A 24,983-nucleotide genomic window follows, 5' to 3' on the forward strand; every position below is an offset into this window, starting at 1 on the left:
AATCCACAGTCAGTCATAAAGTTCACTGAGTGACCACGGGCTATTCAGTGTCATGTAGTAACCTACTTTACAGGGTCCTGTTGTTGTAAGCAAAGTCACTTGGATAATGCAAAGAGAGTCCAGAGGGAAAGGAAACTCATAACACTTTACTGAAGAAACTGAACCCAAACAGTGTATAATTCAGACGAAATTATCAGAGAGGTTTTTGCCTTTCGCACTACAGGCTTTGTACATAACAGGGAGGCATAGAACCAACTATACAGAGGGAAATCTCCAGAACTATGTAGCCAGTCGGCACACATGCTACCTCACTAGAGATCACGCCACTCTGCCCGATTGCTAAGCAGTGCCTTCCCACCTGTTTTCCCTCTTGGCTGGTTGACTTTAACGTAACAGAATTAACCCTTAAATTACAAACTGAATGATCCTTGCTGTTGCACTTCCAACAGTTGTGAGGTTAAAATAAGTGAGGGGGGATAATTGATGTGTTGTCCCTCCAGCAGGCTAACAACTGTGGCAAATAAATAAAAACAAAAAGTTCTGGTATCAATCTACTCCTGGTCAAGATGCACTCAGATTAATACACCAGTGGAAGAAATCTAATTTCCTGGCAACATTTGGGTCTGATTTCCACAAGGCCTGTGCTACTTTCAAGAAGAAAAACCTATTCATCCCCAAAGGTTCCAATATATCAGCATTTTAAACAGATGTGCTTGATGCAACCTGCCAGAGGACTTATGCAATCGGTTCTGTTTGTGTGTGTCGCTCAGTGCACATAAAATGTTCCCACAGCTTCTGCTGACGATGTGCGGGAGGATCAGGATTAAACCAGCACATCCAGCACTTTTTATTACTTTTCAGCCACCCCAGATTAATTTAATCTGATCTGTGTGTGAGCCGCTCCATTCACAGAGTCCAGGGACGGGCGCGCCCTCTGTGTCCCTTCTGGGCTGCTGAAGTGCAAGGGGCTTAGGAAGCTCCTGGTTTAGAGCATGATGACATCTGCCTTCTGCCATGTAGAGCCCTGATGGCCTCGATAGAAGGCATGTCTCACTGGGATGCCCCAAAAGCTTCCCTCTCCGAGTGCGGAACAGCAGGGCAACAAACCACACACAAAGTCATTTCAGAGATTGCAGCAACCACTGCCCACTCTTTCAAGCGTATCTTTGGCATTCTAATGACTAGAAACGTGCTCTTTAAAAAGAAACGAAGGAAGGAAGGAAAGTGGGCTACCTACCGTTAAGAGAGACCACATGGCTTCTCTGTGGAGTGTCTCCTGATTGTGAGGAATTGAGCCCAGAGCAATGACTCCTGTAACTGGGAACCTACCCCACCTTTTGCTGGGACCAAGGCAATTGCACACCCGTGGCAGAGACTTGGCAGCATTTGCCCAGCGCCAGTGGAGATTGATTGGAAAAGGCCAAACATACATATAATAATAATAATGATGATAATATCAGGATCCTCAAATGAAGGGTGGTATAGAATTTAATTGATAATAATAATAATAATAATAATAATAATAATAATAATAATAATATAGTCAACCCTATAGAGACACAACAAACTGCCTCCTCCAAGGATAGGCCTTCCCAAGTCAAACCAATGGTCCATCTATTTCAGTGGCTCCCAGCCTTTATGGTGCGGCAGCCCTCAAGGCCAGAACTACTTGGCACCATGACCCATTGATTTATTGTCACAGATGTCATAAAATCATAGAACTGTAGAGTTGGAAGAGACACCAAAGGTCATCTAGCCTTTACGACATGACAACGAAACAGGAAAGTTGCAAGAGGTGCCCAACTTGTTAGTTAGGGATTACAAACAATTATTATTTGGGGTTTGCTTACAAAGCCAGTGACCCACTTGCATAGGATTGTGACGCGCTGGCGACCCACAGGTTGAGAAACGCTGATCTATCTGGCACCCACTTCCCAGAGTTTCAGATAGGGTCCCCCCTCTCTGAGCCCTGCTCAGAGATTGCAAGGAATGAACCTGGAACATCTTGCCAGCAAACCAGGTGCCGTTAAACTGGCCCCTTCCAATCCTTTCAGTCTACCTTACAGGCATGTTGTAAGCAGTGCAACAAATTAACCCATGCAAAGTGCTTGGAACCCTCTCAAACACCGTACTATACAAATGTCGAGGGCATGGGTCTTGCCAAATGTATTAACTCCTCTGCTGAAATCAGATGGAGTTAATACGGTAAACTGCAGCAGCAGCATTGTGTTGCCCTCCAGATGTTTTGGGCCACACCTCCTGCCAGCCCCAAACATCTGGCGGGCACCGGGTTGGCAGAGGATGCCCTAAACTGTCCTATTTATTTTCATCCCATGTTAACGACATTATTTTATTTATTTATCTGCCCCAGCGCTCCTCCTGTTCAAGGGCAGAGCACCTGCTTCGTATTGCGGCACGACCAGGCCCAATCCCCAATGGTATTTCTGGGGAAAGGCACTCTGCCCAAATCCCTGGAGAGTGGCTGCCAGTCAGAGCCCAGATGGACAAACGACAACAAATGTGGTGCAGTAGTGGTTTTAGTGGCGGAAGAAAACTCTGGGAGGTCAGAGTTCAAATCCCACCACTCATCCCTGGAGCTCACTGGCAGCGACCTTGGAAGCACAGGAGCCAACTCCTAGGGGTCGAGGTCCCTTTGCCCCCCCTAAAATATTTGAGGGGCCGCCCCCTTCAAATTTGACAGGCATTGCCATTCAAATAGTGTGCAAGTGCCACGTCATGCGATTACGCAGGGTGGGGCCATAGCTGTCAACTTTTCCCTTTTCTTGCGAGGAATCCTATTTGGAATAAGGGAATTTCCCTTAAAAAAAGGGAAAAGTTGACAGCTATGGCCCCACCATTCAAAGTGGGCATGGCTGCTTGGAAGCCTCTCTGCCTATCCTACCTCACAGGGTTGTTTCAGGGATTCAAAGAGGAGGGGTAGAATTATGCACACCACCTTCAGCTCCTTGGAGAGGAAAGGGGGATATGAATGGAGCCATAAAAGAAATAAGCTCTGGATAGCTCGGTTGGTTGGTGGTGCTGATCATGCCAAGGTTGCAGGTGTGATCTCCATGTGGGATAGCGGCATATTCCTGCTGCATGGCCGGGGGCTGGACTAGATGATGCTCAGAGGTCCCTTCCAACTCTATAATTCTATGAAGTAAAAAAAAAAAAAGCGCGCTCCAATTCCGTCCTGTGTTCCTCTGCTCTCCAAGGTAATTGGTAGATGCTCCCTGGGTGTGTTGGTGTGTATGTGTGACACAACTCTTTGGCAAGCTCTGCAGCTCGCTCGCTCGCTGGCTCGTTCCCCAGCCAACCCCCCTGACAGCCCAGGAAGGAGAGAGAGGGAGGGAGGGAGAGAGGGAGGGAGCCGCGCGCCAAGGCGAGAGCGTGCGCGCCGACGGACTGGCGCTGCCGCCGCTCCTCCTGCGCTCAGCCCGCGCCGCTGGAGGCAAGCAGGGCGCCGGGTGGCGAGGCTGTGCGCGGGGCTCGCTGCCGCAGGAGATGCGCCTCTCCGGATTTTGAGTCGCTTTCTCTTCCACCCCCCTCTCCCAATCCCTAACCCCTACCCCCATCCCTCCAAAAAGGAAGAAGAAGAAGAAGAAGAAAAGAAGCCAAGATGACGGTCGAATTCGAGGAGTGCATCAAGGATTCGCCCCGATTCCGGTAAGAAAGAGTCCAGCGAGATCTCCGTCTCTTTTTCTTGTTATGGTTGCAAAACGGCTCGCGCTGAAATCGATTCGGATTAAACCGCCGCCCCCCCACCCCACCCCGCTCTGGTTCCCCGCCCAAGAACAAGGCGCAGTCTTGATGGGGCTGGACCAGGTCTCCCCTCGGAGCCGGTTTTCTCCATCCTCTCCCCCCCCACCTCCCCAACCCAAACCGTGACCCGCTTTTGGCGTTTGTACGGGGTGCGTTCGGCGTCGCGGTTTGGAAGCAGATTGGCGTCACACACACACACACACACACAGTGACAGGGGTTTGTTTAATTTATTCGTTGTTAAAGGCGGGGAAAGGAAGAAATGGTCGTGGTTGGGTTGGGTTGGGTTGTGCAAGGAACAAAATGCCTTTTCTCCCCGCGTTCCCCCTTTTTTGGGGGCGAAATGCATGATGTCCTGCCCTTAGAATGCAGGCGAGAGAGAGATTCAGGTTTGGTCTGTGCAAAAACCGCATGGAAGAATTCAACAGCTTTCATGGAGGATTTCACACACACACACACACACACACACACACACACACACGAGTTGCCGTGGAACATAATGGTAGGTTTGGTAAGGGAAAGGGGGGCTTCGTTTTTCAAGCCACCCCCCTCAACATCTTGATAATGATTTTTTTTTTAAGCCCCTAGTCCCTGTAAGATGAGCAGCTGGCTCTGGCAGAGAAAAAGAGAGAGAGGGGGAGAGGGAGGGAAGCCTGTCTAGGACTGCCTGTCTAGGACTGTCTTCTTGCCTTACAAAGGCTCTTCCCCTTCTAATCTCATTAAGGGAGGTGGGAAAGAGACAGAAGGATCCAGGAAGCAGGGGTGATCAAATGGATCCACGGAAAGGCAGTTCTGTCGGATGCAAACAGCCTTGTCCCCCATAATGAGCCTCATGAGGTCTAGCGGCATAGGTAGTGTTTTGGGAAAAGGAGAATCTAGGATGCAGGCCTGAGGATCCCCTCTACGGAGGATGGGGGCTCAATGTCATCCTCTTCTACAAGGAGTGCAAATATGGTATCCCGCCCAGCCTTAAAAAACACACACCAAAAGACTGTGTGTGTGTGTGTGTGTTTTGTCTGGCTGGGTCCCTCCAATCGCAGAGACTTGAACGCCTGGTGTTGTACAAAGGGGCACGCACGCACACACATCCATTCATCCGGAGGGATCTCAGCTGGGCGTGAGAACAGATAAAGGAAAGATGGGTGGTGTCAAGAAGCCTCGTCTAGAAAGGCAAGCCAGAAGACGTCCGGAATGGCAAAAGAAGCAAAACATTATAAATACTATTTAAGTAATAATAATAATCATGAGAGCGAGAGAACTCATATTGATAAAGCTGGAGGGGGGGTGTCGTTTCTCCTCCTGCTCCCCAAAGACGTTTTTTTTTTGAGCGACTAAGCGAGGAGGGAAAAGGAGAGAACTCAAGGATGGGGAGACATCAAGGTCATCTGCAGCCACGCGTGTGTGTCTGAGATGGCGGGGGACAGGGTTATGCCGCAGAGACCACCCACCAGAAAGGATGTGATGGCTCTCGTGTTTGGAGCCGTGGAGATATTGGTCAGTGGTACGGGCTTAGAGTGCAGGAATGGAGCATCGCCAGCTGCAGATTTCCTGGAAGGGCAAAGGTATACCTTAAATTAGGGAGGAGAGAGACTGAGAAAGATCTTTGTATGCATCTATGCATTTAATCAGGAGTAGGGAACCTCAGTTCCGGGGGCCAGAAGTGGCCCTCAGGCCTCTCTGTCTAACCCTCGGAAATCTCCCTCACTCACCCTCACTGACCCTCCTTGAGTGTTTTTGCCTGGCTGGAATGTGCCCTTGAACTCTGATCCTGCCTTTCTGCTTGCCTGGGTGGAGGGTGCAGAGGGGTGTGAGAATGCGTGCGTACAAATTATTCTCCTGTACAAAGGTACAATTTGCATCTGTTGCTCCACGCACTATTGGCATGTGGCCCCTGGAAGGTTGCCCAGCAGGGAATGTGGCCCTTGGGCTGAAATAAGCTTCCCCATTGCTGCATGTAATATTTGCTTGTATGCGTATGCTCGTACATGTTTGGACATATAGGTTTATATGCACAAAATGCCATAGGCTGAGCTTGTTGTTGGTCCGAGCAAAGCATCCTCTAGTGGGCTCTCTCCCTGTCCGTCTAAGTTGCGCTGGGCAGCTGAATCAAGACACCCTTTCCATTTCCCACAAGGCCTGTAACCCAAAATCATCCTTGGGTAATCTGGGAAGTTCAAAGTATGGCTGAATAGCACTGTCAAATGGAAGTATTTCTCCAGGCAGTGCAAAGTATGGAATTCGCTCCCATAGGGGGCAGTGATGGCCGCCAACTAGGATAGCTTTATAAGAGGACTGGACAAATTCACAAAGGAGAAGGCCATCAGCGGCTATTAGCCATGATGGCTGTGTCCTGCCTCCTCTGTCCGAGAGTTGCTGTTGCGCCAAGATCCTGCTTGGGGACTTCCCAAGGAGACATCTAGTTGGCCACCGTGAGAACAGGATGTTGGGCTAAGTAGGCCTTTGGCCTGATCCAGCAGGGCTCTTCTGATGTGCCTAGGTCTACTGACAGAGGAAAGATGTCCATGACATCTTCAAACCTGGAATTGCTGCCCCAGGCCCAGACCATAGTGCTAACGATGCTTATCTGGAGTAAGCCAGGGAGACTTACTTTTGAGTAGACATGCATTGGCCTGCATAACAATCCTGGGCCACGCTGTCTCTCTTTTGAAGACCTCATCACCGGAGCTGCAAAAACACCAGTCGGTTTACATGGTTTGGCTAATCAATCAGAGCCGCAGAAGCTGATGAAGATTGAGGTTCCATTCCACTTGGCGAAGGCAAATTTTTAATCCGCACACCTGCAAACAAGAGGTCGGGATATTTTACAACACAGTCTTGGGCATATCCACTTAGGCGCTGCATTTGACAGGGCGTACTCCCGAGTAGGCGGGTCTAGAAATGCAGCCCTGTTGTAACAATAGCATTAAAAGAAAATTTTAAAAAGTCAACCCATTAGGAATGGTTGTTTATCTTTTAATAAACAAAACCTTGCAAAAAGGTGCTTTAACTGAGGTTTTGGTAATCTGCAAAGTGAATTCAGTTCAATCCAATTTAAATCAATGTGCTATTTCATTGGTTAATTTGTTGTCAGAGAGCTGATTAGTCTATCTGTTCAGCTAAGGCTGGGAAGCTCTGTATACTTTCTTGGGAGTAAGACTGACCTGCCCCCAATCTGTACAATATGCTTAAAGCACTATTTAGCAGCCATGGCTTCCCCAAAAGAATCCTGAGAGTTGATAGGAGACCCCTGTTGCCCTTATAGAGCCATGACTTGCAGAGTGGTTTTACAGTCAATCTCTCTTTACAGGAAAGTCTGGGAATTGCAGGTCTGTGAAGGGAGTTAGGGGTTCTTGTAACAACTCTCAACACTCTTAAACTACAGTTCCCAGGATTCTTCAGTGGAAGCCATGACTATTAAAGTGGTATGGCGCCACTTTAAATGTATGATACAAATGTAAGTGACACTGGACTCAAGGTGGACTTTTTTCTGGGTTAACATGGCTGGACTGTCCAAGTCTCTTCCCCCAACTTTTGATTGATAATGGTACTCATCAGATTATTATCCACTTCCTGTTCTGGGGCAGAGATGTTGGGAAGACCTGGTGCCAGACCCTCAGTTTCCCAGCAGCACCAACCACTGACACTTGCTCTGTATCAGCCTTTGAAAAACCATCTGCAGCCAGAAAGTGCCGATTAAATTTCCTGCAATGCTGCAGAGTAGCCTTCCCTAGAATGATCTCCGAGTCCTACTCAGAGTGGACTCATTGAAGTTAACGAAGCTAAATTAGCCATGTAGCTCAATCTCAAGAAGTCTATTTTGAATAGGGCTAACACTGGGCACAGCCCCATATCTGGTGCTTTCCAGAGGTTTTGGAGTACAGATCCCATCAACTCCAGACCCCATGAAAAGTTAAGGGATGCTGGAAGTTGTGGTGAAATATATATAGAGAGACTGACTGACTGACTACCAGGTTGGGTGCAAAATTTAAATGGAAGTTCTAGGGCCCAACAAGCTGACTAGTGGTCCACCTCACCAGCTGAGGAAGAGGGCCTCTAACATAGCAGCAGACCCACTAAAGCATGCTTTGCCCAGGGCATCTCCAAACCTACCTGTAGCTCTGACAGCAGGAAAGGTATAGGCAGGTCGTCTACTGTAATGTTCTGCTCCAATGCAGGAGCCCACAGAGAAAGCAACAAGACTGGTCAAAGATTGCTGGACCACAGACAGCTCTGAGTGAGCAACTTGCTCTGATAGAAGTTGGGAGCAGACTGATGACTTGTATACCTCCTTCAAGCAACTTTCGGCTCTGGCCTGAAGATGGACACTCCTCCTATGTCCTATTGCTTCTTTCTTGGTGCACTCCTAATAGGAGGCATCTGGTCAGGGAAAGGTGTCCATGAGGATCTGGGGTCTGATGCACTGGTCTCATTGCCTTCTGCTGTCAGCTCTGAGCCCTGACCCAGACCTGGTTCCCCATCCTCCAACTCTGTGTCCAGATCACTGCTGGGTACAGAGCCATGGCATCTACCCTCATTAAAAATCTGTGCTTCATCATGCAACTGACCAAGAAAGGGAGATTATACACTTAAGCAATAATCTCTGCTTGTGGGTCATAAAGATTGGGTAGGACCTTGGTGGTTAACTAGACCATCCCCAAGCCAAATGCAGACTCCCTGCATGCGTGATATGTGGCTATCTGGCCAGTCTTTAAATGCCTCTAATTGAGTAGAAACCTCCTCCCTACCCTCATGCAAGCTCATTATTATTTTTCTCTTGTCATTAGTAAGTTTCTCTGAATGGAATGACTCTGAAAGAACACCAGTGTGTATTGTGCTGGTCATAAGAACAGCCTGCTGGATCAGGCCAATGGCTTGCCTAGCCTGGCATCCTGTGGCCAACAAGATGCCTCTGGGAAACTCACAAGCAGGATCCAAGCACAAGAGCCCTCTCCCCTCCTTTGGTTTCCAGCTACTGGTGTTAGGAAGCAGAGCGTAGCTATTTGGGCTAGTAGCCATTTATATCTTTATCCTCCATGAATTTGTCTATTCCTCTTTAATGCCATCCAAGTTGGTGGCCATTTCTCCCTCTTCTGGAAGCGGGTTCCATTGTTTAACTATGCACTGCATTGAAAAGCCTTTTCTTTTATCTGTCCCGAGTCTTCCAACGTTCTGCTTCATTGGGTGATCCTGAGTTCGAATCCTATGAGCGAGAGAGAAAAACTCTTTTTAAAAATATTGTTTCCACCCATGCATCATTTTATAAATGTGTATTATATTCTGCCCCTCCCCACCTCGTAAGAATGAGAAAAATTAGGTTGTATCCAACATTTCTCCTGCTTTCCTGTCTCGGGAGACAACGAAGGAGTGTGTCTTTGGGAGTGAAGTCAAATCTTTGGAAGGCTGCGGCTGTAGAGACTGATATGGGAGAGACATGCTTTGTTGCAGCTGGGGCAGATGGAGGTGTCCGGTTGTGCTGCTGCAGATGCACCGTGACGTTTCTTCTCTCTGTGCTCCTCCCAGTGGTCATTCTTCTTTTGGTCACTGCTATGGATTCATAACTTGGCTGCCTGTCTCCAGGCACTGCAGTTGACTGCAAGGGATTGATATTGCCAGCCTTCATGTGATGCTCGCAGACATCTTTGTAGCACAGAGTTGGTCTGTCAACAGGCCTGGCGCCTGAAGCCAGCTCCCCATAGAGCACATCCTTGGGGGAACCTACCATCTTCCATTCTGTGGACATGACCAAACTAGCAGGACCTAAGCACAACGAATCCCCGCGACTGGGTGAGCTCCCGTTGCTCGGTCCCTGCTCCTGACAACCTAGCAGTTCAAAAGCACATCAAGTGCAAGTAGATAAATAGGTACCGCTCTGGTGGGAAGGTAAACGGCATTTCCGTGCGCTGCTCTGGTTTGCCAGAAGCGGCTTAGTCATGCTGGCCACATGACCCAGAAGCTGTATGCCGGCTCCCTCGGCCAGTAAAGCAAGATGAGCGCCGCAACCCCAGAGTCAGTCACAACTGGACCTAATGGTCAGGGGTCCCTTAAAGCGCAACAACTTTCCCCACTTCTGACTCCCAGGAGCTTTGAATTCAGCAGTGGAGGTAAAGCATAACCCTAAGAGCTGGTAGTTGATAGCTTTCTCCTCTGTAAGTTGGTTACATCCTCATCTAAGTTGGTGGCCCTCACTGTTGCTTGTGGGAGAAAATTCCATAGTTTAACTCTGTACTTTGTGAAGGTCCTCCGTTTGCCAAGTCTAGGCAGTTGGCCAGAGTTTTGATTTCCTTCTGTTCATCCTTGGCTTTTCTCCTCCCTCCCCCACCCAAAGCTGCAAACGAGCCCCTGTACACATCGATTAAACGCGGCACACACAAAAAGCCATTTTGATGCACTCGTGCGATTCTGCATGATGTCGGGGATCGCTTGTGCGCATCAGTAAGGAGGAGTGGAATAAAAGACCAGAATAAATGGAAGGAAATTCAAGCTGCAGTAACCTTTTCTATTTCTGGAATTAGTTCTCGTTGGTGATGGTGGGAAATCTGATTCAGTTTGGATTTAAAAGCAAATCTGCTTCGTTCACACTTTTTTGGCACAGTCCATGGGCCAAAATGCAGCTGCCCTTTGAAATCCTCACTTCTCCGGATTTTGCATCGCGGTGATGCGTACAAAACTGCAGATACTTGTGATGATAAACATACAAAATGCAACATTCTATGGGAAATAACTTTGCAAAAACGTGTATATTGGACAGAATTATATACAGATTTCATGGAAGAGACTTGCGTTAAAATGTTGATGAATTCTTAGGAGGGCTTTTAAAAGAAACAAATAAATTGCAAACTGAGATGGAAATGTGGAGTGCTGAACTTTTATTTATAAACCGCTTGATTGTAAAAGCAAAACCCTGAAAGAGGCTTACAAAAAAGTACACTCCAAAAAATGAGAAACAGAGAGAAACCAAAATTTGTCCATTCCTACTTAGAAATTAGTAATGAAGACCACATCTACACTATGCTTTAAAACACAAATGATACTACCTTAAACAGTCATGGCTCCCCCCAAAGAATCCTGGGAACTGTAGTTTATGAAGGGTGCTGAGAGTGCACAGAGCTTCACTTCCCAGAGTGGTTTAAGAATCAGCTCATCTTCCAAGGGAACTTTGGGAATAGTAGATTTGGCCATAATTTCTGGCTGGGGCTGATGGGAGTTGTAGTTCAACAAGATCTTTCACATCACTGCTCTAATGGTTCAACCAGGGACTCATTGTTATTTTCTATTCTCGTTTTGTATTTTTTTGTTGTGAACCACCTGGGATCTTCAGATGAAGTGTGGCATACAAATTTAATGTAGTACTGTATAATAATAATAATTTCCACAAGGAACCATGTGCTTCACCACTAGGGATGGGTGAATCAGCCCATTTTGGTCTCTGGTTCTCCCTTAAGTTCCATTTTTCACATTTCCCACCCAAGTTTGCAAATCTCTCTCTCTCTTAATCCTCAAAAAAATCACCAGTAAATTTCTCACATATGGGTGAAATTTTGCACAACAAACACATTTTTGCACAGCCATTTTCCTAAACATAATGACTTTATGTTATTTTCACTAATTTTCATTAATATGCACACTTTACCCCAGTTTATGCATTTCTTTCCTTTTTCCTTTCACACATTCCTTGGCTGGAATTTTGCATTGCAAAATTCAGAGAAGTGCAAATTTCGAGGGACGGCTGTGTTTCATTTTGCATATTGCTTTTGAAAGTGTGATTTGTGTAGATACGCCTTTGTTTATTTATTTATTGTATTTGTGTTCTGCCTTTTCCTCTCCAAGGGGCTCACGGTGGTATACATTGTTCTGCCCATCATCATTTAATCCCCACAACAGCCCTGCAAGGTAGGTTAGTCTGAGAAGCACTAAGTGGCCCAGTGAGCTTCATGGCTGAGTGAGGATTTGAACACTGGTCTCCAAGGTCCTAGTCCAACACTCGAACCACCACACCACACTGGCTCTAAATCAGAACTGTATCATATGTCTCCCACATGCCTTATATACCCACTGCGTTGTGGTCTCTCCCTGCTGACCCAGATTCCCCATCTTACATTTGAAGAAAGTCAGAACAGATACCCAGGCAGAACAAAGACTTGGAGCAACAGATCCAGGGAGTTATATGTATTCCTACTATGAACAGGAACCCAAGTGGCCGATTTACCGTAAATAACAGCTAGTGCCTATGGAGGGACGTGGGTGGCGCTGTGGGTTAAACCACAGAGCCTAGGACTTGCCAATCAGAAGGTTGGCGGTTCGAATCCCCATGACAGGGTGAGCTCCCGTTACTCGGTCCCTGCTTCTGCCAACCTAGCAGTTCGAAAGCATGTCAAAGTGCAAGTAGATAAATAGGTACCACTCCGGCGGAAAGGTTAACGGCGTTTCCGTGCGCTGCTCTGGTTCACCAGAAGCGGCTTTGTCATGCTGGCCACATGACCCGGAAGCTGTACACCGGCTCCCTTGGCCAATAAAGCGAGATGAGCGCCGCAACCCCAGAGTCGGTCACAACTGGACCTATTGGTCAGGGGTTCCTTTACCTTTAGTGCCTATTTAGCTGCTCTTAGACTGCATGGTACATTTTCTTTTGGGCCTCACTCAAATGCCTCTGATGGCTTAGCCCAGCCAACAGAGGAGAGCCACGTAGGGGTTGCCCACCAGTGCCTCCATAGCATCATGCCAGAGCAGTGACTTCACCGGCCAGATGTCTCTGTCCCTGTGGCCGTGACCCTTTGCTAGGTGACGTCAAGATGAATTGTATAGGTCTGCGTGTTTATTTACTTAGTGGCTGAGCACGAGTAGGCTTGGGGCCAAATGCCTTTGCTTGCTGGGAGTGAGGCTGGGCTATTCATTAGGGTCCCATTGTTGCAAGCACAATCCCCACAGTCCGATTCGTGGCCCAATATTCTCTATCTCTGTTGGTTTTTGTAACGGAGAACCTTTCCCGGCATGAGGCCTGCGTTTCCAAACCCCAGGGGCGTTCTCAACCCCGGGTGTCTGGGCTGTTTGTGGTTACTCAGAAGTGACAGAAACGCACACTCTGCACATTCTCAGGGGCACTGGGACTCCACACATTCCAGCACATTGGAAACAGATGCTGGGCTGGCTCTCGCAGCAAGTGCTGACTGAAAGGGAAATCCCTCAGAATTCAATGACTGCCTAACATTCTTTCGGGGTGATACATCCTTTAATATCTCGTGCAATTAAAGGGGGTGGGGAAAAACAGCAACAAACCATCAAACTCATTCAATCATCTGTGTCACCGATTCAGGTGAAAACACATCCATTTCCTCTTTTAATTGCCCCGCCGAAACAGTACACCTATGATCTCCTCCTCTCATATATATGTCATGATCTGTGGCAAGTCATTTCAAGCTGGGCGCTGTGAGTAATTCGTTAAGTAAGAAATGGCGGTATGCTTCTGAATGCCAGCTGCTGGGAATCACGAGTGGGGAGATAGTGCTGTTATGTGTGGGTCCTGCTTGTGGGCTTTCCAGAGGGGCATCTGGTTGGCCATTGTGAAAACAGGATGCTGGACGAGATGGGTCTGATCCAGTAGACTCCTCTTTTGTAGCTCTGGTGAGACCAAATGCCTGTCTGCTGTGCGATTCAGGACTCGTGTCTTGCTGACTTTCCCATCAGCCTCTGCTGGATGAGGGTCGTTCTTCTGTGTCTCTGAGTCATGCGCAGTCGGACCAGTCAGGGTTGAGATGGACTTGCATCACGAAAAAGAGGCTCATGGCACTGTGTGGAGATGCTTTGAGCTGGTTCTTCAAGACAAGTTGCTCCTTGCGTACTTAAGAGTGAAGGGATGTGGATGGCGCTGTGGGTTAAACCACAGAGCCTAGGGCTTGCCGATCAGAAGGTCAGCGGTTCGAATCCCCACGACGGGGTGAGCTCCCGTTGCTCAGTCCGAGCTCCTGCCAACCTAGCAGTTCGAAAGCACATCAAAGTGTAAGTAGATAAATAGGTACCACTCCGGTGGGAAGGTAAACGGCGTTTGCGTGCGCTGCTCTGGTTTGCCAGAAGCAGCTTAGTCATGCTGGCCACATGACCCGGAAGCTGTACACCTGCTCCCTCGACCAATAAAGCGAGATGAGCACCACAACCCCAGAGTCGGCCACAACTGGACCTAATGTTCAGGGGTCCCTTTACCTTTACTTTACTACTTAAGAGTGAAGCAGCTGCTCACCTAAGCTATTCTTTCCTATATCACCTGGGAGACCAGGGTTCAAATCCCCACTGAGGCATGAAGCTCACTGGGTGACCCTGGGCCATTCCCCTTCTCTCAACCTAACTTACCTCACAGGGTTGTTGTGAAGACGAAATGGAGGAGAGGAGAAACATGTACACTACCTTGAGCTATTTGGAAGAAAAGGTGGTATATAAATATAATAAATTATAATAATAACAATAGTCTTCAGGTGTGGTCAAGGATACTGTTCAGTCTCTAGTGTTTGAAGTAAGGGCACCTCCAGATGGTCCATTTATTGAGCCTCCATCCTTATTTCTTTGCAAGGAGATTAGATAAAGTTTTCTATTTAATGATGTATTTCTGGGGAAGCTAAAGAATGTTGGGTCCAATCATGTAGTAGTCCTGCTTTTTTCCTTATTGCAGAAAGCCTGATATTTTGGGGGAAGCAGGGTTTTTGCATAAGACCTCCCAATCAGCTATCTATACCACAAATTTAGAGCACATGGCTTCCCCAAAGAAACTTGAGAACTACAGTTTGTTAAGGGTGCTGGCAATTCTCACTAAACTACAAATTCCCAGGATATTTGCTAGAAGCCACGTGCTTTAAATGTGTGAAGGTGACCAGAATTGTGTGGCCTGAATCTGCCGGGTTGTGATTGGATCCCACCTGAAAACACCAACTGTCTAGGAAAGCCCTACAATTCATCTGCCAGCCCAACCAGATTCTGCAGGTGGAATTGAGGGTGGGGGCCCTATTTTGCTTTTCCCCCTTTGCAGCAAAAATGAGGCACCTTCTCTTCCATATGCATCCATAAATTTTTTCAAAGGGAGCCTCTTGAGTTGAGCTGCCGAGTTGGGATATATAATTTGCAAAATTTGACGCTATCAAGCCCGGGCTCAATAGGGACTGGGTGTGGCTCACTGTACAGAAATTAATGGTCCCTCTCTAGGTGTTTCTTTATGCTATCTTTGCCTTGCCTTTTGGAGCAGGTCACACCTACTCTGATTGGAACTTGTCTTTTGACTGGATCTCATTGTAATTTATTCTGCCCTGTGGAATATCCCTTGGGGTTTATTGACCTTTTGGCATTCCCCCTCTGCCTTGGAAAAACATTCCCACTGAGGTTAACAATTCAAGAAGCACACAAAGCAGAGCTATAAAAGCTTTTGCCACAGTAAGTTTTTCAAGGTGCTGCAAAGCTCTTTGTTCTTTTCCTTACTGCAAAGACTCAGCAGAATTACCTGTCCTCGGATGAATCTGCTTTACAGCCTTTCTACCTGAGTCATTAGGCTTGGGGCAGGGAGTGTGACCTGCTCCCGAAGCATATGAATTGGCAAAGCACGACAGATAGCACACACAGATTTCTAAAAACGGACAATCGCTTCTCAGTTGTGAATGAGCAAGCACCCAGTTCCCTGCTGAGCCCAACTCTGATGACGCCAAACTTTGCAAACTTTGCTTCACACCGGGGTCTCTCTCAGAAATTTTAGTTTGCCGTCAAAGTGCAACATCGACACACTGGAATTTGCAGATGGAATGATCAAGGAACCAAGACCATTCAGAGCTGTGACTCAGACTAGGAACATGATCTGACCTGGTTCATCTAAGGGTAGATCATTTGCACCTTTGGCGCTGTAAAAGTAAATCTTCCGGATGGTAAAAATGGCAATAGAACGTCCAACTTTAATTCAATGGGTTTTAATTCAGGGTGGGAGAAGTGTGCCGCAGCTCCCGTAAATTTTGGAACCTCCAATCTGTAGGCTGGTTCCTTTTGTGCACCTTGTAGAGGCATGCATAGTTTGCGCTCAGGTAAACACACCTAATTACCTTGAAAGACCTGTTTGGAGTGCATTTTTCCCCTTCCGCTTGATGCTGTCATCCAGTTGGCACACAGACGCCTTTTGTCGCCCGGCTAATGCAGCCACAGTTGTTCCTCAGTCACCCAAAAAGCATTGCTGACTCCTCATCATGCACAGTTAGGAAACTCAGAGATGCAAAGCAAAGACCTTAGGAAACTGCCTTTTGCCAATTCAAGAAAAATTTCTACAAATTCCAGTGGGTATACTGTGAATATACCATAGTTGGATACAAACCTAGTGGTTGATTATTACTACTACTACTACTACTTTAAAATTATATATCGCCCTTCATCAAAATATCCCAGGGTGGTGTACAACATTAAAAATACATTACAAAACATCAGTGATAAAAAGCATACTGACAGACAGCCTAAGAACAAAACAGTCATCATAATAACAGTCCTCTCTTTCTCCACCCCCCCATCCCCTTTCACAGGCCATAGATTATTTAATAGCCATATGGCCTAGGTAAAGAGGAATGTTTTTGCCTCTCTGGGGAGAGCATTTCACAATCAGGGAGCCACCACAAAAAAGGCCCATCTTTAATGACTTCACCGCAGCTTTCCTGGATTTCAGATGGGGAGGGCATTCCCAGCTGAAATGTCAGGGGCTGAATGTGGGACATTCTGCATGCAAAGCAGACGTTCTAGTACTCCGCTATAGCCCCTCCTTTCATAGGATCATAGAATCATAGAATCATAGAGTTGGAAGAGACCACAAGGGCCATTGAGTCCAACCCCCTGCCAAGCAGGAAACACCATCAGAGCACTCCTGACATATGGTTGTCAAGCCTCTGCTTAAAGACCTCCAAAGAAGGAGACTCCACCACACTCCTTGGCAGCAAATTCCACTGTCGAACAGCTCTTACTGTCAGGAAGTTCTTCCTAATGTTTAGGTGGAATCTTCTTTCTTGTAGTTTGGATCCATTGCTCCGTGTCCGCTTCTCTGGAGCAGCAGAAAACAACCTTTCTCCCTCCTCTATGTGACACCCTTTTTATATATTTGAACATGGCTAAATATAAGGACATAAGAAGAGCCTACTGAATCAGGCCAATTGTCCATATTGTCCAGCATCCTGTTCTCACAGTGGCCAACCAGATGCCAGTGAGAAGCCTGAGAGCAGGACCCGATCACAAGAGCACTCTCCTTTCCTATGGTTCCCTGCAACATGTATTCAGAGACATATTGCCTCTGAAAGGCTGAGCATAGCCATTAATAGCTTTGTCTTCTGTGAATTTGCTTCATCTTCTTTTTAAGTCATCCGAGTTCGCGCCACCTCTGCCTCCTGTGGAAGAGAGGCACTCTGTGAAGAAGTTTATTTGGTTTCTTTGGTTTTTGAATGTGGGAGGGCTGATCTGGTCCTCTTACACCGGCACCGAGGTTTAAGGCCAAGACCTGGTAGTGCTCAGTTTGCTGTCTGCATTCCCAATACCTTCCAGCTTAATTGATAGAGTCGGGGGCCCCCTGGGAAAAATTATGGAAAGAAGGTTTAAAATTTACTGCATGCAATGCCTTAAAAGAAAATGTGATGAAAATGATGTACAGATGGTATATTACACCTGTTAAATTAGCTAAAATGTATAAAGTGAGTAATAAATGTTGGTAATGTAAAGAAGGAGAAGGAACATTTTACCATATGTGGTGGGAATGTAAAAAAGTGAAAAACTTATAATGAGATGAAAAAAATGTTGAAATATACATTTATTAAGAAACCAGAAGCATTTTTACTTGGCATTGTAGGAGATGATATAAAAAGAAAGGATTGTAAATTATTTCTGTATGCAGTGATGGCAGCAAGAATATTACTGGCACAAAATTGGAAACAAGAAGAATTACCGACAAAAGGAGAATGGAGGATGAAACTGATGGACTACGCAGAATTAGATAAATTAACAGGAAGAATTCGAAATCTGCGGGACCAGAGATTCACAGAAGACTGGCAAAAATTTATGGACTATTTGGAGAGTAATTGCGATGATCATATTACGCTTGTAGGTTTGCGAGAAGTTTTATAAGGTGGACTATTTGAAATATTGCAAAAAAAAAGGTAACGAGGGGGACTGTTAGTTAAGATAATTAAAGGCAATAGGAATTTAAGAAGTGCAGAATAAGTGATAAGAACGGAAGACCATCAGAGGGGCTGATGGAAGTCCAAAAAGATTGTATAAGATGCGAAGTTCTGTTGTATGAATGATAACTAATATGTAAAAATTAATAAAAATTATATTTAAAAAAAAGATAGAGTCGGGGGCCCCCAGCAACTCTCATTTCCCAAGTTCCCCAAAATGAATGTCTTGGAAGGAAGCAAAACATCTCAAAGCAGCCTTGCAGACAGCCTGATGCCACACCAGTAGGTCGGTGTACTATGGCGCTAGTCCAACCGTGGCTTTAGAAGAGGGACAGATCGCAAAGGTAGCCCAGCATCCATTCCACAGATGCCAAACGCGTATGCTTCTCATGCCGTGCAGAGAGCGCCAATGTGACAACCGCACCCCAGGAGCCTTCTCCTCTAATGGAGGCTTCTTCAGCTGCTCTGCTGCCTCTCTGCATGTCTGTCAGCTGCATTATGTTCCCAAGCGATCACCTGGAGTTCCTGCATATGCTTCAGAGGACACTTCTGCAGGGGGTGGCAGAGAGCATCTTCCCGGCAAGGAAAAGCTAGAATAGGCTGCAGTTCAGCGGAAGAGATTCTCTGCTTTGCATGCAGTAGGTACCAAGTTCAGTCCCCAGTCACACCAGTTAGGACTGGAGGAAATCGAAACCCTGGAGAGCCACTGCCAGTCAGTGCGGACGGTATGGAGTTAGATAGACCAAGGGTCTTCCTATGTTTCTTATCTTGAGGGAAGGGTTGTAGCTTCGTGGAAGAGCATCTGCTTTGAACACAGGAGGTTCCAGTTGAAATCCGCAACACCTCCAGGCAGGGCTGAAAAGAAGCAGTGTCTGAACTTCTGGAGGGCCTCTGCCAGTCAGCATAGACCAGAGAGAGGTGAACCTATGGTTCTCCTTATCTGCCCCATCCAGCATGGCCAAGTGCCCAGGGATGATGGGAGGCGGATTACAATATTTTAATGATAATTTTGTTCTTTTGAAAGCAGTGTTTTACACGTTATTGTACAGATTGCCAATTCGCATAATGTAAAAAGGCTGCAGAGGTATTTTTATAAATAAAATAAAACAAGCCTACCCAGACATGCAGAATGTTGGCATGAGTTTAAGCTCCTCATTGATTTTAATTTTTTTTTGAAGGTTTAAAATAGTTTTCAAAAATAGTTTAAAATACAGTGGTACCTCAGGTTACATACACTTCAGGTTACATACGCTTCAGGTTACAGACTCCGCTAACCCAGAAATAGTGCTTCAGGTTAAGAACTTTGCTTCAGGATGAAAACAGAAATCATGCTCTGGCAGCGCAACGGCAGCAGGAGGCCCCATTAGCTAAAGTGGTGCTTCAGGTTAAGAACAGTTTCAGGTTGAGAATGGACCTCTGGAACGAATTAAGTACTTAACCCGAGGTACCACTGTAGTTTTAAAAAACGTTTTCCCCACAGATTATTTCATTGCTTTATTCTTTTTGTAGACTGCTTCGCGGTTTTGTTTTCTTAAACAATCAAGCGGTATAGAAATGTTACAAGATGAATAAAAAATAAAAAATCTCAAGGACTGCAGCCCTCAGCCTGCTGTCAGCTGATCACTCTCCAGTTCCAAGCCCCTGGCTGAAAAAGTAAGGGATGTATCCAACATCAGGCCTACTCAGAGTAAACACGCTGAAATGGATGGACATAAGGAACAGGATCAGGCCAGTGGCCAAGCTAGTCCAGCATCCTGTCCTTATGGTGGCTAGCCACATGCCACCAAGGGAAGCCTGAAAGGAGGATTTGAGCTCAAGAGAATTCTCCCTCCCTGTGGTTTCCAGCAACTGGTATTCATTGCTGCCTCCAATTGTGGTAGCAGAGCACAGCCATCACGGCTAGTAGCCATTGCCAGCCCTCTCCTCCACGAATGTGTCTAATCCTCTTTTAAAGCCACCCAAGTTGATGGCCATCGCTGCCTCCTGTGGCTATGAGTTCCAAAGTACAACTTTGTGCCCCGTGAAGAAGTACTTTTTAAAATCTGTACTGAATCTTCCAATATTCAGCTTCATTGAATGCCCACAAGTCCTGGTGTTATGAGAGAGAACTTTTTCTCTCTATGCACTTTCTCTGTGCCATGGCATGCATTACCGTATTTTTTGCTCCAAAAAAGTAAGGGGAAATGTGTGTGCGTCTTATGGAGCGAATGCAGGCTGCGCAGCTATCACAGAAGCCAGAACAGCAAGAGGGATCGCTGCTTTCACTGCACAGTGATCCCTCTTGCTGTTCTGGCTTCTGAGATTCAGAATATTTTTTTTCTTGCTTTCCTCCTCCAAAAACTAGATGCGTCTTGTGGTCTGGTGCGTCTTATAGAGCGAAAAATACGGTATTTTTAAAAACTTCTGTCATAAATTTCTACCATGTCAGGGTTATTTTAATAGATCTGCTCCGAGTAGGACTTCGTTGACTGAAGCCCCATGCCTTCATCGCTATTGAGAAGGTCTAGAAAGCCAATTGGATGGATTTAGATCTGGGGAAACACACACAAGCTAATGTGTCCTATGTATATTGGCCTCCGATTTCCCCCTTAATGGCTCATGAGCCTCATCAGCTTCCAAGTATGGTCCATTTTTAATAGCCTGCCTGTGGAAAGCAAGGGAGACAAATACTCAGAGGCCGAGCTGGGATAACAGCATATATTTATTACAAAGGATTAGGGCGTGATGTCACGATTCAGGGGTGGCGGAGCCGAAGAGGAAATGATCACTCAGCTCCTAAATAAGCAGAGAGTTAGCCCAGTCTAAACAGATTTATGTAATTCTGGCGTGCAAGATAATCCCCCTTCCTTCCCCCATCCCCAACAGGCAGAATATGTTCCCTTGCAGTAATCGGGACTTGATAATGGTCACCTTATTCATTAGCAAAAGCATTTGCTCTTCATAAAGGATGTGGGCAGCAGAAGCCTTGTGAGGGGATGGGGATTCTCATGTTTTGACAACTTGTAGGAACATTGTAATCCCGTGCTTGTGTGTGTGTGTGTGTGTGAGAGAGAGAGAGAGAGAGAGAGAGAGAAGGATGCTTGAATACTTTGATGCCTTTGAATTCCATACCGGCTCATGTGATCCCCCACTTCCTGAACTCATGTTTTGCTTTTCAACTTTTCTTTTCTTTCTTTTGTGATTTCTTTTATTTTGGTTTCAGTATATATAAAAAAATGAATTGCATTCTGCAGTTCATGGTTCATTGTGAATTGCATTTTGCATTCCACTAGTGGGAAACCTCAGGCCTGGGGTCTGAATATGGTCCTCCAGGCCCCTCTGTCTTGCCCACAGGACAATCCTCAGGCCACACCCACTCCTAACCCACACTCCAACCAGCTCTGTGGGTATACTTGAACTCTAATGCCTGGAGAGCTCTACCACTGAGCTAGGCCCTTCCTCAGTGGGATAGATGACTTGGTTTCAGCACTTTGCAATGCCACAGCTGTCCAGAAAAAGGAAGTACTTGCTGATATCAGGCAGAGGAAGAGAGGAGCTGGTGGGGAGAGGGGGTTTGAAGCGATGGGATGGGAAGCAGAAAGTGGGCTAAGAAAATAAACTGGGGAAGCACAGTCGGGAGACTTTGGCCTCAGGGTGGCCTTCTGGAAGCAGGTCTGGAGGAAATGCAGTTCAAAGAGCAGCAAGGAAGCCCAGACTTCCTCTACTTTTCAGGATGGGGTTGCTGGAGAGCCAGTTCCCTTGGTATCCTGTGCTCCCAGAGGGAGCAGCTTTTAACAGGATGGGCCACAGCTCAGTAGAGCAACTGTTTGGCATTCAGAAGCTCTCTGGTTCAATCCCCAACATATACAATAGAATTGTAGAGTTGGAAGGGACCCTGCAGATCATCTAGTCCAACCCTCTGCAATGCAGGAATATGCAGCTACCCCATATGGGGATCGAACCTGCAACCTTGGCATTATCAGCACCACACTCTCACCAACTGAGCTATCCGGGCTCTAGGTCATATTGGTGGAACCTAAGACCTTATGCGGGACACGGGTGGCACTGTGGGTTAAACCACAGAGCCTAGGGCTTGCCGGTCAGAAGGTCGGCGGTTCGAATCCCTGCGACGGGGTGAGCTTCCATTGTTCGGTCCCTGCTCCTGCCAACCTAGCAGTTCAAAAGCACATCAAGTGCAAGTAGATAAATAGGTACCGCTCTGGCGGGAAGGTAAACGGCATTTCCGTGCGCTGCTCTGGTTTGCCAGAAACGGCTTAGTCATGCTGGCCACATGACCCAGAAACTGTATGCCGGCTCCCTCGGCCAATAAAGCGAGATGAGCTCCACAACCCCCATAGTCGGTCACGACTGGACCTAGTGGTCAGGGGTCCCTTTACCTTTCCCGTTAAGACCTTATGCATGCAAACCAGAAGTTCTGCCACTGAGCCATGGTCCTTCCCTAAAGACACAGGGATATGGGAAACTATTTTACACTGAATCATCTACCTTATTATTGTTTACAGTGAGTGGCAGGGGCTCTTCAGAATTTCAGGCAAGGGGCACGCCTAGCTTAATCTGGAGGTGCTGGGTATCAAACCTGGGAGCTTCTCCACACCACTAAGATGTAGCCAGTCTCCATCTCTGCTGTGGGGCATTGCGAGATAGGTGGGTCCTGGAATCAGCCTCCAACCGCATGCCCACAGCCACAGGGCACACTGCAAAGGACCTCCCCAAAACCTGACTTGGGGCTTAGCTGGACAACCCTTGCAGAAAACCAGACCCACTTTGGGGCTCCCGAAGGCTCTCATGTAGGCACAGAATCCCATGCCATATCGCAAGAAGGGAAAGGCAGGCCAAAAATGGAGAGAAGAACCCAAGCGTGAAACGGGAGGAGAAGCGGTTGATGCTCTGTGCTTGGAAGCTCCTCAGAGGGCCAGCGGCGCGGCCACACCCCAGACTGGAGACGAGAAGCATTTGGGAAGGAGCTCTGGAGATGCCCTCTGGGTTAGGCTTTGTTGTGATGACCCCTGAAACTTCCCTCCACATACCACAGTGCAGCCCACTCATAAAGCTTCCCTTGTTTCCGATTCCATGGGAAGGAGATGGGGCCGCAGCGCCTGGCGTACAACTCCCCCCATTCATTTCCTTTTCAAGCAGCATTGGTCCAGTTTCTAATTTTTCTTTCCTCATGATTGCCCTAAGAGTTTTGTCATCTGCCCAGGCCCGGGAGTTAACAAAGTCAGGCATGTCCTCGTAGGGCGGACCAGGACAGCCTGTTCTGTTTCCTGTGCTGAATGCAAGCCTATGTGGGGTTGGATCTTTCAGACCCTGGTGTTTGAGGGCAGCAGAGATGCCATCTTCCTTCAAAACCCTTCTCAAAACTCCAGGAAGCCTTTGACACAACCCTCTCTTACATCTGTGCCCTATATGACTTAGGCCCAGGCTATCTGAAGGACTGTATCTTCCCATGTGAATCTGCTTGATCTCTGAGATCTTTGGGGGAGTCTCATCTCTTAGTCCCACCACCCTCGCAGGGACATTTTGTGTGGAGGCAGAGAGGGCCTTCTCGGTGGTGGCTCCCAGACTTTGGAAGTCCCTTCCTAGAGAGGCTAGACTGGCTCCCTCCTTGTTGTCCTTCTGCCGGCAGGTGAAGACTGTTGTATTCAAACAGGCCTTTGGGAGCTGACTGCTTTTTATGGTAATGGCTTTTAAGAGTGTTGTGCTGCTTTTATTATTTGTGTTTTAACAGATTTCTTTTTATATTGTTTTGATTTTGTTAGAGTTTAATTACTTTTTAATGATTATCTTTTATAGATTTTTAGTTTTTTATTTTTTATCTGGGTTGTTTTAATTTGTGTAAGCTGCCTTGAGTCCTGGTCTGGCAAGGAAGCAAGACAGTAATGGTAATAATAATATTAATGTTGCCGCTCAAGCCTGGGATCTGAATGCAGCCCCCAGGCCTCTCATTCAGGCCCTTGAGACTCTCCCCCACTCCACAGCCCCTGGTTTAGACAACTCTCTTCTAGAAAGATGATTCTGCTCTGATCCGTCCCAAGCTTGGTTCTCGCTGCAGTTAACCTCCTTGCCGCTGTCTCTTTGTCCGCTGTCTCGGAGGGAGCTGCAACAATTCAGGCAGGTTGAAGATCCGTCATCGTAAGTGGCTTGCCTCGGCCTGCTAGCAGAAGGACAGTTTCGTCGTTAATTGAAGGTGGGATGAGAGTAAGATGGAGCGAGGCAAATGGGGAGAGCTGACGGCTCTTCTGATGGTTACAAATGATCCACATGAATAGGCTTGCCAGCTCAGGGGAAATTGCTGTTGCCTGTGGCAACTGTGGAAGCTGAATTCCAATGGTATTGTGATTTATAGATGATATAAGCACAAGAAGGTAAAGACCGGCTGCTGGATCAGGCCAATGGCCCGTCTAGTCTAGCCTCCTCTTCTCACACTGGCCAACCAGATGGCAATGGGAAGCTCACAAGTGGGAACTGTGTGCAGCCACCTTATCTAGTACCCATTGCTAGATTTATCCTCTAATGTAAGTTAATTTGTTGGTGTCTTATGTTAGGAGATGTTTTTTCTTTTGTTTTCTTTATTATTATTTTTTTATGTATTCCTTTTTTGTATGTATGTGTTATGTATGTTCTTTTCGTTTGTTTTAATGTTTGATGTAGCAAAACGAACTAAAATCAATAAAAAAAAGAAAAAAAAAGATTTATCCTCTATGGATTCATCACATACTGCTTTAAAGCCACCCAAGGACAGTATAGTGGAGATGAACTCTCTCTTGCATCAGGCCCATCTAGCTCAGCATCTTGTTCTCACAGTGGCCAGCCAGATGTTCATAGAAAGCCCAGAAGCAGGAATGCAACGGTGCTTTCTCCATTTCCGATTACCAGCATTTCCAGAGAAGATTGCCCACCTGAAATATTGGAGAGCCGCTGCTGGTCAGGTCAAATTTTGATTTCAAGACCGATACTGATAAGGATCTGGCACGTGGAGGGGGGAAAAGGTCCCCTGCCCCTTCTATAGGGGAAGGGCCATTGCTTACACACAGAATGCCCCAGGTCCAATCTCCAAATAG

The 24,983-nt window shown here is 46.8% G+C and overlaps 1 protein-coding gene across 1 annotated transcript in view; it reads left to right on the plus strand.

Moving 5' to 3' along the window:
• Positions 1-3,383: 3,383 nt before the first annotated feature.
• ACAP3 (ArfGAP with coiled-coil, ankyrin repeat and PH domains 3) overlaps positions 3,384-24,983 on the plus strand; it is a 151,774-nt gene continuing 130,174 nt past the window's right edge. The window contains exon 1 of the mRNA XM_053400800.1: positions 3,384-3,666. Within this exon, the coding sequence (XP_053256775.1) occupies positions 3,620-3,666 (47 nt within the window). The 5' untranslated portion in view covers positions 3,384-3,619. The remainder of the gene's footprint in view (positions 3,667-24,983) is intronic.

This window comes from Podarcis raffonei, chromosome 8, assembly GCF_027172205.1.
Source record: "Podarcis raffonei isolate rPodRaf1 chromosome 8, rPodRaf1.pri, whole genome shotgun sequence".
NCBI classification, from domain to species: Eukaryota; Metazoa; Chordata; class Lepidosauria; order Squamata; family Lacertidae; genus Podarcis; species Podarcis raffonei.